A 15,635-nucleotide genomic window follows, 5' to 3' on the forward strand; every position below is an offset into this window, starting at 1 on the left:
GGAGGCTTTGAGGGGGGAAAACTGACATTTTGTCAGTCAGCTCCCTCTATGCTCTGAAGCCGTGGGCAAAAAGAAATAAAGCGCAATATGTAAAACTTGAGTAAGAGTTCAACCATTTATATAAACTATAAAATAATAATGACTTTGAAGAGTCATTGAATTAAGGGTGTCCTAAATCTTCAGCTAGTTATGAGGGTAACCAGCAAAGGGGAATCCCACGAGCAAAGTGTTGCCTGGTGTAAGACCTTTTGATTAAGTAAAGAGTGGGGTAAAGCTGTCTGCATGCAGTGTGTCTGAATGTAAAATTAATGGTGGGCTTGTGCCCGCTCACCAGTCATGGAGATACCAAGGTTCGTGGGGAAAGGATGTCCCAGAACAGGCCCTTGAATGATCTCCAGTCAGACGAATGCCCAATTGCAACCTGATGACCCAGGGGTTCACCGATGTGGGTGAGTGTCCCCAAATAGCCACTCTGCTGATGAAAGGCAAGTGGCTGAGGATCTGCATTCAGGGATAAGGCTCACTCTTACAAAGGCCCTCCGTGACCTCTAGGTTTTTGTTTATCTGCTCATCCAGAATTTTTTTTTCTCTCTCCAGCCAGCTGCTACTTGTAGTTTTCAGCAGCATTAGATCCATTGGAATCCTAGCTTTCCGGACTACATCACGCGGTCCTTTGCTTTCAGTAGTGCTTTCTCTATCGCTGCCTCTCACTCTCTGAAATTTATGCAATAATTCCCATGCTGGGCACTAGAGGAAACTAAGCTCATTATAATCTTCAATAAAAAGTGTCCCATGGAGGAGTTTGATTCTCAGAGGTGACTAGCTCAGGATTCAACATGTAAGCAGGTGGTGAAGATAGCCTGTCTCTGCACACCCAAGGGGGAAACAAGCTATCAAATTTTTAAGGATTTATAATCCGGGACTGCTTTCATTCCTCAGTGGAGATGGAAATGTAGACTCTGGGATGGCCCTCCAGGAACCATGGATCTTGCAATACTCTCTCTTCATGCTGATCTGCTTTTTGTCTCTTGTACGTTTTTAACCTGTCGATATGCCAGCTCAATTCAGACGGCTGAACATTGTTATTCCTAACCACAGCTGGAATGTCTGTGATGACGTCAGTTGTTTGAGACCTATGTAAGGAATAGACTTCCCCATCACAGTACTACTGATCAGGCCAGACTGGGTGCCATGCCAGGTGTCCTCCACTAAGCATCACTTGCTGTGAACCCAGTTGATCCCATACTATAGCATTCTGGTGGGAAGGGTGACCACAGGAATGTCAGGAAGCTGAAGGCTTAAATAAAAGTGATCAAATAAAAATGTAAAAAAGCATCAAAATAGAAAAGTAAAATTAAGAATAAAAAAATAAGCGCCCCTGTCCCCGCTCACAGGAGCTAGCGAATACGTAGGTCGCGCCCGCATATTTAAAGTGGGGAATTGGCACACGAGCTATCGCTGTAAATGTTAGAACAAGAACAATAATTCTAGTGCAGTACTTCTTCTGTAACTCTGAATGTGTAACCGATAAAAAAAATGTCACCCATGGGGATTTTGAAGCACAGAAGTTTGGCGCCATTCCACAAGTGTGACCAATTTCATAGTATGACATGTTTGGTATCTATTTATTCAGCGTAACATCTTTCACATTATGTAAAAAATTGAGCTAACTTTGCTGTGGGTTTTTTTTTTTTTCCTCCAAAAAACGCATTTGAAAAATTGCTGCACAAATACCGTGCAAGATAAAAAGTTGCAACAACCAGCATTTTATTCCCTAGGGTTTCCTTACAAAAAAAAACAAACATATAATGTTTGAGGGTTCGGAGTCATTCTTTTCTAGCAAAAAAATTTGATTTTTACATGTAGGAGGGAAGTGTCAGAATTGGCCGGTAGGCAAGTCGTTAAAGGGGTTGTAAAGCCTTGTGTTTTTTCACCTTAATGCATCCTATGCATTAAGGGGGAAAAAACCTCTGACCTTGACCAGCCCTATAGCCCCCCATTTTACTCACCTGAATCCATTCGTTCTCTCAGTGGAGATGTGCTGTACCTTTCTTCCCGGGGTACTCGGCTCTTGATTGGATAGGTTGATGGCAGCACAGCCTTTTGACTCCCGCTACTGTCAATCAAATTTTAATGATGCGGGAGGCGGGGCCGAGTCCTGCATTCTGTCTATGGACGCAAATGCTGGACTCGGGAGCGTGCCCACAAGGTAACCTCCAGGGAGAGCGCTTCTCTTAGGGGGTTTACTGATGTGAGGAGAAGATACTAGCGCTGCCGGCGGACCCCAGAAGACGATGGTTGGGGCCACACTGTGCAAAACAAACTGCACAGTGAAGGTAAGTATGATATGAATGTTGTTTAAAGAAAAAAGAAAAAACAACCCCTTTAATGCCACCATACCTGTCAGTTGCACGTGGACAAGAGACACACACACACACACAGCTTTGTATAGGTTAATTTTTTTCCTAATCTATGAAATGTTTAATCTCTTTTTAGTGACAAAGTCCTTAGAATCTCACCAGGAAGTGAATATTATTCCAGAATGCAAGGTAAGTTGGTTTTCAAAGATACATTTAAACGGGAACATCCTAAAACATTTAATGTAAAAATGACTTAAAGTGGAGTTCTCCCAAAAAAATAAATAAATAAGTCAGCAGCTACAAATACTGCAGCTGCTGACTTTTAAAATAAGGACACTTACCTGTCCAGGGCGCCCGCAATGTCCTCACCCGAAGCTAACCTGTCCCTCGGCTCCGGGTGCAGGCGCTGGCATCTTTAGTAAGGGAATCGGGAAGTGAAGCCTTGCAGCTTCACAGCCTGGTTCCCTACTGTGCATGCTCGAGTTGCGCTGCATGTCCTGACTGGTCCCTGCTGCCTTCTGGGACCTGTGTGTGTCTCCCAGAAGACAGCGGGGTGTGGAGGTGCAGCCGAACATGGCGTAGATCACTGTGGATTCTGTGGTGATCTTTTGCTAAAAGGTGAAAGCAAATACCTGTATTATACAGGTATCTGCTTTAATGTAGCTTAACGTGTAATAAAGTGCCTAAACCTTGATCGATTTGTCTTTAAACTGTGCACAACCTAAGTTTTCAACTTCCCAAACCTGTCCTAGAAGTTTCATGGATTTTGGTCTCCCACAAAGAAAATGAGGGACATTAAGCTTGTTTTTTTTATTTACTTTTATTTTTTTTACAGCGCTTAATGTGGCTTAACATACAAAAAATAGCTTTTGTTGCTAAGCATTTCCCCACAAACTTTACACTGTCTATGCCAACGTATTCTGTAAATTTTAGATCATTTGGTTAATCGCACCAAAAGTTATTCACATTAAGCTATATTTTACAATCCTAAAACATTTTAATGTGGGGGGCCGTGGCCAAGATGGCGCTGGGAGCGGACGCTTAGCTGCTGTGCTCCTGCTCCAGATCCGAATCCTCCTTTTGATCCTGGTGTGAAAAAGACGAAATGCGTAAGTTATCCACACGCTGCCGAAACCCTCCCCCCACGAATCTGCCACATGGAGACCACATGGAGACCCAAGCAGCATCGGACGACGCAATCCAGGCCGGGTCACCAGCCTTTGAAGCCCTAATGCAGGTGATCACCACATGCCCGGAAACAGCCCTCATCCGCCGGGATATGGACAAGTTTAGAGAGCGAATGGCGGAGGTGGAGAGACAAGTCTCCAGTGCGGAGGAGGCGCAACGGGAGCAACATGCGGATCTCCAAATCCTCAAATGTAAAGTGAGGGCCCTGGAAGCCAGAACAGAGAACCATGACTACGGAACAATTTACGGGTCCTCGGCCTCCCGGAAGGTGCTGAAGGCTCAGACCCGGTCACCTTTATGGAACAGCTTCTCCCCACCCTTCTCCCGAGAGCCCACTTCTCGCTACACTTTTCCATTGAAGGAGCCCACCACATGCCGGCTCTTAGGGGCCCACCAGGAGCGCCACCACGCACCTTTATTTTCAAGCTCCTACACTACAGAGATAGAGACATGGTCCTCCGTGCAGGGTACTGAACTGAAATACGAAAACACAAAAATATTAGTCTTTCCAGACTACTTTTGTGGAAACGGAGACAACGCAAGTTGTTTGACCCGGTCCGAGCCATCCTGAGAGAAAAGGGAGTCAAATACAGTATGCTTTTCCCCACCAAGCTGAGAGTTCAGGATGGAGAGCGGACACAATTCTTCACCTCGCCTAGAGATGCGGCAGCATGGGCTGAATCATTGCGAGGATGAGTCCTTCTGCACCCTTTCTCCCTACTTGAAACTGTATGTTCCGGGGGGCCCACATTGACACCACGGAGGCCAGTACTCAGACCTTAGAGGCTTATTACGCTAACCCGGGCCACATGGCCCCTCTCTATAACGGCTAGTGCTCCTCCAGCAGGAGATGATCCTTCACATTTATGACCCCTGCAGACTGATGCGCCATGCACTGTGTCCCCATCCTCAACAGACTCGATCCTTAACCTAACCCCCACCTCTCCTCCTGTTACAATGGTTGAGGGTCATTGTCGTTGAGAGACCCCCACCCTGTCAGAGGGGAATGACCCTGCCATGGGATACCCTCTTCTCCTCTTCCCCACTGCCCCTCCAACCCCTGGCATGGACAGAGACAGGGTGGGAACTGTCTGGCATACTGTAAGTGATCACTCTCCACTCAGTCATCTTCCCAGACACCCCCCCGGGAACCTCTTCCCCCCCCCTCGTACTGCTCCTGTCCTGCTATGGGAAGCTGGATGACCCTTCCCCAAATAAAAGAGCCCCCGGAACCCTGGGAGATCCACACCGACTCTCCTACACCGGATTCCTCAGATACATATGACTGTTTTGTTGAAAGGAGGCCGGTTGCCTCGTGCTGAACTACCTTCATGTTTAGCCTCCGGGCTGATATTTCATAGTTTCATAGTTAGTAAGGTTGAATAAAGACACCAGTCCATCCAGTTCAACCTGAGTGAGTGTCTACAATGGACCCTATCCCTGTACATTGCACACTCACATTGGTCCCTACCTTCAAGGCGCCCACAATCCAAGGTCCCCATTCATATACTAGGGCCAATTTTGGACAGAAGCCAATTAACCTACCTGCATGTCTTTGGATTGTGGGAGGAAACTGGAGTACCCAGAGGAAACCCACGCAGGCACAGGGAGAACATGCAAACTCCAGGCAGGTAGTGTTGTGGTTGGGATTTGAACCAGCAACCCTTCTTACTGCTAGGTGAGAGTGCTAACCACTACACCACTGTGCCGCCCAAGTTATGAGAAACAAACCCTCCTCCGCGATTGGGGGGGTGGTTTGGGAAAGTTGAGCCTTGTTCTCGGCTCTCAGTTAATGGACTTTGATGAATATATTTGCTCAGTTGCCGGGACCTGGTCCTCTCCCCTGCTCAGTTTTGGCTGTGTGGAGTGCACCGGGACTCATAATGCTTGCCAATCCTCCTCCATACCTTGTTAAGATACCTCAGTGGCTACACTTGACGTCCTCTCCTGGAACACACGGTGCCTGAACTTCTCAATTAAACGCTCCTTAGTTTTCCAATATATTAAAAGACATAGCCCCCACATCTGTGTGTTGCAAGAGATGCACCTGGTAGGAAGCAAAACCCTGAGCCTTAAGAAACTGTGGGTGGGACACCACTACCACTTCACCTACTCTAACTTTGCCAGAGGAGTCAATAGCTTGGTCTCAAACACTCTACCATTCAAACTCCTAGACTTGGTTCTTGACCCCAATAGGAGATTTGTTCTGATACACGCACTCATTTAGAGTGTCTCTTGGGTTTTGGCGGGTCTGTACCTACCACCTCCTGCATCCCTCAAACTTCTTACCCTGCTAACAGCCAAGCTGGCAAAATTCCCCCCGGACAATGTTATACTTATGGGAGATTTTAATCTTGTGCTGGACTCTGACATGGACAGATGTGCCACGGCAAGCAAGACCCGCCAGGGACTTCCTGCGTGGGCTAATGCATATGGCCTCATGGATGTGTGGAGGTGGAGACACCCTCATTCCAGAGTCTTCACCTCCCACTCTGCAACCCGCAGATCCTTTTCACGAATCGACCTAGCATATGTGGCGGTGCCTGTCCTCCCCAGAGTCCGAGACATTACCATCCTCTCCAGAGGAATATCAGATCACGCCCCACTGCTACTATCCCTGGAGCTTGACTTGACCCCTTCTGATATACTCTGGAGACTCTCTAGATTTGTGCGTCTCGGATAAAGACGTAGAATCCCAATTCCAAGACATACTATGACAGTTCTGGGCCAATAACTCCGGGACGGCTGGGGACAACCCTACATGGGATGCCTTCAAGGCTTCCTCAAGGGGACAATACCAGTCCATTATTCATGCTGTGAGAAAAGGCATATCTCGAGAAGGTGGAACAGGAGGCATCTACACAAGAAGCCCTTTACGTTAGGTCCCAAGACCCCCAACATTATGCTCGACTCCAGTCCCTGACCCATCAGGCCCTCCTTCTATGCACATCTCTAACAAAATAAAACCTTCATCAATCCCAATGGATTTTTTAACAGGGAGACAAGACGGGGCGTCTCCTCACTTGGCACCTGTCCTTACTACCACTACTGATAACAAGCTAGACGCCCCCATAAGGATAGAGTAAATACAAGCGACCCTGGAAATTATGCAGACAAGCAAGGCACCGGGCTCGGAAGGGTTCCCGGTGGAATTCTACAAGACCTACATAGACGACCTAGCCCCCAGACTATTAATGATTCTGTCCCAAGCCTCAAAGTCTGGAGCCCTCCCAGGCTTGATGAGCGACGTAGTCATAGTAGTTATTCCCAAGCCGGGTGAAGATCCCTCCCTTTGTTCCTCCTACCGCCCCATTTCCCTCCTAAATGTCGACGCAAACCTTTTTTGCAAAAATGATTGCGAATTGCTTAAATACAGTCATCAAAGCCCTGATCAAACCGGCTTTATGCCAGGCCGAGGAACTGACTTCAATATCCGATGACTACACATCCACATCACAATCGCAGATCCGGACAGCCTGAGGGTTGTGGCTTTCAATTCAGTCAAGTGGGGCTACCTATGGACGGTCCTAACCAGATGTGGCTTTGGCCCCCAATTCCTTGCATGGCTGCAGATGTTATATGCACATCCTATTAGGGATGCACCGAATGGGTTTTTTGGTGCCGAAACCGATACCAAAAATGAAAAATACACTAGGCCGAAAACCGAAACCGATACTGAAACAGCACCGATACCGAAAATGACTGTTTTCAAAAAATATTTTTATACAGGAGGTGGTCAGAGGCTGGGGACATGATACAGGAGGTGGTCAGAGGCTGGGGACATGGTACAGGAGGTGGTCAGAGACTGGGGACATGGTACAGGAGGTGGTCAGAGGCTGGGGACATGGTACAGGAGGTGATCAGAGACTGGGGACATGGTACAGGAGGTGGTCAGAGGCTGGGGACATGGTACAGGAGGTGGTCAGAGGCTGGGGACATGGTACAGGAGGTGGTCAGAGGCTGGGGACATGGTGCAGGAGGTGGTCAGAGGCTGGGGACATGGTACAGGAGCTGGTCAGAGGCTGGGGACATGGTACAGGAGCTGGTCAGAGGCTGGGGACATGGTACAGGAGCTGGTCAGAGGCTGGGGACATGGTACAGGAGCTGGTCAGAGGCTGGGGACATGGTACAAGAGCTGGTCAGAGGCTGGGGACATGGTACAGGAGCTGGTCAGAGGCTGGGGACATGGTACAGGAGGTGGTCAGAGGCTGGGGACATGGTACAGGAGGTGGTCAGAAGCTGGGGACATGGTACAGGAGGTGGTCAGAGGCTGGGGACATGGTACAGGAGGTGGTCAGAGGCTGGGGACATGGTACAGGAGGTGGTCAGAGGCTGGGGACATGGTACAGGAGCTGGTCAGAGGCTGGGGACATGGTACAGGAGGTGGTCAGAGGCTGGGGACATGGTACAGGAGGTGGTCAGAGGCTGGGGACATGGTACAGGAGGTGGTCAGAGGCTGGGGACACGGTACAGGAGGTGGTCAGAGGCTGGGGACACGGTACAGGAGGTGGTCAGAGGCTGGGGACACGGTACAGGAGGTGGTCAGAGGCTGGGGACACGGTACAGGAGGTGGTCAGAGGCTGGGGACACGGTACAGGAGGTGGTCAGAGGCTGGGGACACGGTACAGGAGGTGGTCAGAGGCTGGGGACACGGTACAGGAGGTGGTCAGAGGCTGGGGACACGGTACAGGAGGTGGTCAGAGGCTAGGGACACGGTACAGGAGGTGGTCAGAGGCTAGGGACATGGTACAGGAGGTGGTCAGAGGCTAGGGACATGGTACAGGAGGTGGTCAGAGGCTGGAGACATGGTACAGGAGGTGGTCAGAGACAGAGAACATGGTACAGCAGATGGTCAGAGACTGGCGACACGGTACAGGAGATGGTCAGAGACTGGCGACACGGTACAGGAGGTGGTCAGAGACTGGCGACACGGTACAGGAGGTGGTCAGAGACTGGCGACACGGTACAGGAGGTGGTCAGAGACTGGCGACACGGTACAGGAGGTGGTCAGAGACTGGCGACACGGTACAGGAGGTGGTCAGAGACTGGCGACCTGATAAAAGAGATAAGTGCAGCCAGTGTTGCCCCCAGTGATGCAGCCAGTGTTGCCCCCAGTGATGCAGCCAGTGTTGCCCCCAGTGATGCAGCCAGTGTTGCCCCCAGTGATGCAGCCAGTGTTGCCCCCTGTGATGCAGCCAGTGTTGCCCCCTGTGATGCAGCCAGTGTTGCCCCCTGTGATGCAGCCAGTGTTGCCCCCTGTGATGCAGCAAGTGTTGCCCCCTGTGATGCAGCCAGTGTTGCCCCTCTGCAGTGAAGAGAGCCGTCTGGTTGAATAGAGCGCCGGGAACATCACAGCTTTCATTTCAATAGCTGTGTGTTCCCCGTCGCGCGCCGTCACACACAACCCCTCCCCCTTGTCCGGGGAACTTTGATAGACAGATCACCTGTCCAACTCAGGTGATCTGTCTATCAAAGTTCCCCGGACAAGGGGGAGGGGTTGTGTGTGACGGCGCGCGACGGGGGACACACAGCTATTGAAATGAAAGCTGTGATGTTCCCGGCGCTCTATTCAACCAGACGGCTCTCTTCACTGCAGAGGGGCATCGCTGGCTGCATCAGTCCTGCGCTATTCACCCCCATCATGGGAGGCACCAAGGGCGGGGCGGGGGCGGAGTTCCGCCCCAGGCCCGCCCCATTTTCGTCTCAATTATCGGCCGTTTTTTCCTTTCGGCAAATTGACGAAAAGGGCATTTTCGGCCGATATGTTTCAGCGGCCGAAATTTCGGTGCATCCCTACATCCTAGAGCCCGCATACACACCAATGGGACCTTGTCAGACCCCTTTTCCAGGAGAGGGGGACCCGACAGGGATGCCCGATATTCCAACCCTTTTTGCCCTGGCACCCCTAGCCACCCATATTAGAAAAGACCCTGGAATCAAAGGTATACAGGTAAGCCCTTTGGAAGAAAAAATTATATCTTTATATGCGGATGACTCCCTCCTATACCTAGCCTTAAGGCGTGAACTTCCCCCGTATAACCCCTCCCACTACTGGGAGTCCTCAGTTTTTTTTTGCTAGTGTCTAAGGTGTTGGGCACATGTAAGTAAGTGTGTCCTGAGCTCCACGGGCAGTAATCAGATGCCGGCCTCACGTGGAGGAAGTATTTTAAACTACACAGGCAAAGTTGCAGTCTGGCGGTGGAGGGACAGCAGAGTGGTTGCTGGTCAGGTTTGCTGACACAGGCATCTCCCTTTTGATTGACAACATTTTACTGTATAGTTAGGACTAATAGCAGTTATTGTACTGTACTATAGCCTAGCAAGTGTTGCATTATTTTGCTGGTAGTGCCTCCACTTTTTACTGTAAGCTATGAGTGGCAAGGGGGCCAGGAACTCCTCTAAGGGTTCTAGGGGGTCACAACAAACTAAGACCCTGTCTAAAAGAATGTCTTCCTCTTCTGAGAGTGTTGCGGCCGGTCAGATTGAGCCCTAGGGGAAGCTGTTCTTCAGCCCCTGAGTATGTCACACGTGAAGTGTTGTTGTCCTTTACCATTGCTGGCTTAAAGAAAAAGCTTGATGCGATTTTTATCCCTTCAGAGCGGGGTTAAATGCAGTAGATCCCCTTCAAGTGCTCAAGATCCTCCTCTGGAGGTTCATGATGCCGGGGATCAGGCAGATCTTCCTAAAGATATGTAAGATACTGGCTTATCCTCTTCTGAGGATCCTAACACTGAAGGAGTATCACCGCAAGAAAGCTCGCTTGTGCATGCTCTCACTGGGTTGGTTCGGTCAACCTTTTTTCTACCTGCAGCGCAGGCTTCTGATCCCATCTCTAAGTTAGGATCATTAAAACCTCCTCCGGCTGGAGATGCCTTTCCTATCCATGCGTCGCTAAGAAAGCTTATGTACGCAGTGTGGGAGCATCCAGATAAGCAGTTTTATCCTTCTAAGAGGTTTGCCAAACTATCCTATGGAAGAGGATTTCTATAAGAAATGGGGGGTTCCAGCGGTTGATGCTGCGATTACCTCCGTAAATAAGAATCTCACATGTCCGGTTGATAATGCACTCATGTTGAAGGACTCAGTGGTTAAGAAGCTGGAGCACCTTTCTAAGAACCAGATTGCTTTAGCAAGTACAGCAGTGCAGCCGGTTCTGGCCCGCAATGGGTGTATCCCTGGCCATTAAGGAGCAATTTGAGGAAATGCTTACATTTTTACCTGTTGAACAGGTTCAGCAGTACGCTGATTTAGCAGATGCACTGTTTCACAGTAGATGCTATGATAGATGCGTCCATTCAGATTTCACGTCTGATGTTGGGACTAGTGCATTCTCGCAGAGTTCTTTGTCTTAAGAGTTGGTCAGCCGAAGCACAGTGTAAGAAGCTCGTAGCCAGTTTCCCTTTTCATGGTTAACTGCTATTCGGAGAAGATTTGGCTAAATCCTTACAAAAGATTTTCAATGGCAAAAGCTCTCTGTTGCCAGTAAAGAAGAAATGTTAGACATTTAATTCTTCTCCTGTATGAGGGAGATCAGCCTCTAGGCAGTCTCGACGGCCTCAGCCGTCAGGTTCAAGGGGGAAACCCCAGGGACAGCACCAAGGTCTGAAAAGATCTTGGGGAAAGAAGCCCACCAAGCAGAGTACTAAAGCCTCCTTATGAAGGGGCACCCCCATTCGCTCGGGTGGGTGGAAGGCTCCTGCAATTTTCAAAGATCTGGCAGGAGCAATGTCAGGACAAATGGTTGGCTTCTGCAGTATCTCTAGGTTACAAACTAGAGTTCCGAGTTTTGCCGTCTCCCCAGTCAGGTCAGGGGTTCCCAAGGACCCAGAACAGAAGTTGTCTCTCCTAGCACTGGACCATCTGCTAGCCAAGACAGTCATATCAGAGGTTCCCTTAGAGGAACAGGGCACAGGTTTTTATTCAAACCTCTTCACAGTCCCAAAACTGGGAAGACCTATTTTAGATCTCAGATCTAAAGCCGCGTACACACGGGCGGACTGTCTGGCCTACTTAGTCCGCCGAAACACATTTCAGCGGACAGTCCGCTCGTGTGTGGGCTTCAGCGGACTTTTTCCGCGTGCAGTCTGGCGGACTAAGTATTTCGGAATTTCCGTAATACTGTCCGTCGGACTCGCATTTCGGCGGACAATCCGCCCGTGTGTGTGCCAGTCCGCCGTACTTTTGAAATGAGCGGACTTTTCCCACCCGGAGAAAAGTCCGCTCATTTCGAGCGGGTATCCAGGTAGGCGGGGCCCGCGAAGGAGGCGTCGCTGGCCCCGCCGCCTGGTATGGACTTAAAGGGGAACCCCAACGCCGAAAAAAATCGGCGTGGGGGTCCCCCCCAAGTCCACAACAGACCCTTGTCTGAGCACGCTACCCGGCCGGCCAGGAAAGGGGGGCGAGCGAGCGCCCCCCCTCCTGAGCCGTACCAGGCCGCGTGCCCTCAACATGGGGGGGTGCCTTGGGGAAGGGGGGGCCGCGCGGCCCCCCAGCCCAAAGCACCTTGTCCCCATGTTGATGAGGACAAGGGCATCTTCCCGACAACCCTGGCCGTTGGTTGTCGGGGTCTGCGGGCGGGGGGGCTTATCGGAATCCGGGAGCCCCCTTTAATAAGGGGGCCCCCGGATACCGGCCCCCCACCCTATGTGAATGAGTATGGGGTACAATGTACCCCTACCCATTCACCTGTAAAATAAAAGTACAAAAAAAAACACAACACACGAGATAAAATACTTTATTGCACAGCTTCGGGGGTCTTCTCGCGGACTCCTCCGCTATCTTCTTGTAGCTCTTTTGCTAGCGGAGGAGTCCGGCTTTCTTCCTCGCCGCCGGCCTCTTCTCCCGACTTCGGGGGTCTTGTCCCCCTCTTCGGTTCTTCTGCCGGGCCACCGCGCCTTCTTATAGCTCTTTTACAGGTGGTGGCCCGGTCTTCTGTCGCCGCCGCCTTCCGTTCTTCTTCTTCTCCAGGAGATGTTGCCTCGACGATCTCTCCGGCCGGAATGCCAGGGAAGCGCTGCGCAGCCACTTATATAGGGACAATGGGGCGGTGTCACATGGCTTTATGTCACATGGGTTGGTGTCACATGGTGACCCCGCCCCCTTACGATGTCATAGTCCCCATGTGACATCAACCCATGTGACCAACCCATGTGACATAAAGCCATGTGACACCGCCCCTTGTCCCTATATAAGTGGCCGCGCAGTGCGTCCCTGGCATTCCGGCCGGAGAGATCGTCGAGGCAACATCTCCTGGAGAAGAAGAAGAAGAAGAACGGAAGGCGACGGCGGCGACAGAAGACCGGGCCACCGCCTGTAAAAGAGCTATAAGAAGGCGCGGTGGCCCGGCAGAAGAACCGAAGAGGGGGACAAGACCCCCGAAGTCGAGGAAGAAAGCCGGACTCCTCCGCTAGCAAAAGAGCTACAAGAAGATAGCGGAGGAGTCCGGCGAGGAGACCCCCGAAGACGGAAGACCCCCGGAGCTGTGCAATAAAGTATTTTATCTCGTGTGTTGTGTTTTTTTTTGTACTTTTATTTTACAGGTGAATGGGTAGGGGTACATTGTACCCTATACTCATTCACATAGGGTGGGGGGCCGGTATCCGGGGGCCCCCTTATTAAAGGGGGCTCCCGGATTCCGATAAGCCCCCCGCCCACAGACCCCGACAACCAACGGCCAGGGTTTTCGGGAAGAGGCCCTTGTCCTCATCAACATGGGGACAAGGTGCTTTGGGGTGGGGGGGCCGCGCGGCCCCCCTTCCCCAAGGCACCCCCCATGTTGAGGGCACGCGGCCTGGTACGGCTCAGGAGGGGGGGCGTTCGCTCGCCCCCCTTTCCTGGCCGGCCGGGTAGCGTGCTCGGACAAGGGTCAGTTGTGGACTTGGGGGGGGGGGGGGCCCCACGCCGATTTTTTTTCGGCGTTGGGGTTCCCCTTTAAGTCCATACCAGGCGGCGGGGCCAGCGACGTCTCCTTCGCGGGCCCCGCCTACCTGGAGACGCGCTCGAAACGAGCGGACTTTCCTCCGCGTGTGTGGGCGAGTCCGTTCATTTCAAAAGTAGGGTGGATAGTATGGCGGACTTAGTACGCCGTATTAGTCCGCTCAAAAAGTGGTGTGTATGGTCAAGTCCGTTCATTCGAAAGTATGACGGACTGTCCGTCGGATTGTCTGACGGACTAAGTTGGCAAGACAGTCCGCCCCGTGTGTACGCGGCTTAAATCTGCACTTGTGCATCCGATCCTTCCGCATGGAATCAATTCTGTCTGTAGTAGCCATCCTCCAAGGAGGATCATTTTTGACTTTAATCGATATCAAGGGTGCCTATCTTCATGTACCAATATTTCCCGCTCACCAGAGGTTTCTACGCTTCAAAGTAGAAAACCATCACTTTCAGTCCCTGCCATTCGGTCTAGCCACAGCTCCTCGAGTATTCACAAATATTCTGGCTCCTGCTTTAGCCAGGTTAAGGGCGCAGAGCATAATGGTCCTAGCCTATTTGGACGACCTACTCTTAGTAGATCATTTGGTTTCCAGGTTAGACCACGGTCTAGTGACGACAGTAAACTACTTGGAATCTCTAGGCTGGGTTCTCAACCTAGAAAAGTCATCCTTGAGGCCATCAAGGAGAGTACAGTACCTGGGACTAATCATAGATACCAGGCAGGGAAAGGTATTTCTACCTCCAAAGACAATCAGATCCATTGTAGAACTAATTCATGTCATCAAGGCAAAGAAAAAGCCTTCAATTCGGTTGTGCATGAGATTGGGGAAGATGGTGGCCTCCTTCGAGGCCGTCCCTTATGCACAGTTTCATTAAAGATTGTTACAAAGCGCAATCCTGTCAGCCTGGAACAAAAAGGTTCAGGCCTTAGATTTTCCGATTCAGCTTGCTCCTGAAGTACGTCCGAGCCTAAATTGGTGGCTGATGTCCAGCAACATTCAGAAGGTAAGGACATTTCTGCCTTCCAATCACAGAAGGTAGTAACCACAGATGCCAGTCTTTCAGGCTGGGGAACGGTCCTGGAAGAGGATTCTGTCCAGGGAAGGTGGTCCAGGTTGGAAAGGACCTTGCCTATCAATATTTTGGAAATTCAGGCAATCCATCTGGCTTTAAGAGCCTGGATGGCCAGACTAAAGGGCTGTCCTGTCAGCATTCAGTCCGACAACACCATGGCTGTGGCTTACATCAATCACCAGGGGGGCACGAGGAGTCGTGCAGCCCAGAGAGAGGTGAATCATGTTTTGTCTTGGGCAGAACACAACGTTCCTTGCCTACGGCAGTGTTCATTCCCGGGATATAGAATTGGCAGGCGGACTACTTGAGCCACCAACAACTGTTTCCAGGAGAGTGGTCTCTTGACCCTGACATCTTTCTTGCAATATGTCAGAGATGGGGTACACCGGAAGTGGACCTGTTTGCATCCATATTCAACAACAAAGTCGTCAACTTTGTGTCAAGGACAAGGGATCAGTTTTCTCTGATCTATGCATTTCCTCCAGTCCTGCTACTTCCGCGTCTTCTTCGCAGGCACAAAGGGAGGTGATTCTTGTGGCCCAGACAGCCTTGGTTCGCCGAGATCATAAGGATGCCAGTAGGAGTTTCCTGGACTCTGCCATTATGGCCGGACCTTCTTTCTCAGGGTCCGGTATTCCATCCTACCTTACAGGCACTAAATTTGACCATCTGGCTATTAAGACCCACATCTTAAGGGGTCATGGGTTATCTCCTTCAGTCATATCTACCTTGATTTAATGCCAGGAAGCCAGCTTCCAGGATCATCTACTATAGAGTCTGGAAGGCATATGCTGCCTGGTGCGGGTCCAGGGGTTGGCACCCCAGGAAATATGTTATAGGTAGCATTCTTTAATTCCTACAGATAGGATTAGAGATGAATCTGGCCTTGAATACCATCAAGTGCCAGATCTCGGCCTGGTCAGTGTTCCTTCAGTGGCCTTTAGCTTCTCACTCTTTAGTACGTAGCTTTGTGCAAGGGGTAACATGGATCAGTTCTCTGATCAAGACACACCCCTAAATCCTTGGGATTTGAACTTGTTCCTGTCAGCTTTACAAAAGCAGCCCTTTGAACCTTTA

At 50.7% G+C, this 15,635-nt stretch overlaps 1 protein-coding gene across 2 annotated transcripts in view; it reads left to right on the plus strand.

The window, feature by feature from the left end:
* Nucleotides 1-15,635, plus strand: part of UBXN6 (UBX domain protein 6) — a 347,069-nt gene that overhangs the window by 62,909 nt on the left and 268,525 nt on the right. For both annotated transcript variants that reach the window (XM_077475772.1, XM_077475773.1), the window contains exon 4: nt 2,497-2,549. In XM_077475772.1, the coding sequence (XP_077331898.1) occupies nt 2,497-2,549 (53 nt within the window). The remainder of the gene's footprint in view (nt 1-2,496; nt 2,550-15,635) is intronic.

Source organism: Lithobates pipiens, unplaced genomic scaffold, assembly GCF_037356315.1.
Source record: "Lithobates pipiens isolate NorthernLeopardFrog02 unplaced genomic scaffold, aLitPip1_a1.2 Scaffold_13, whole genome shotgun sequence".
Taxonomy (NCBI): Eukaryota; Metazoa; Chordata; class Amphibia; order Anura; family Ranidae; genus Lithobates; species Lithobates pipiens.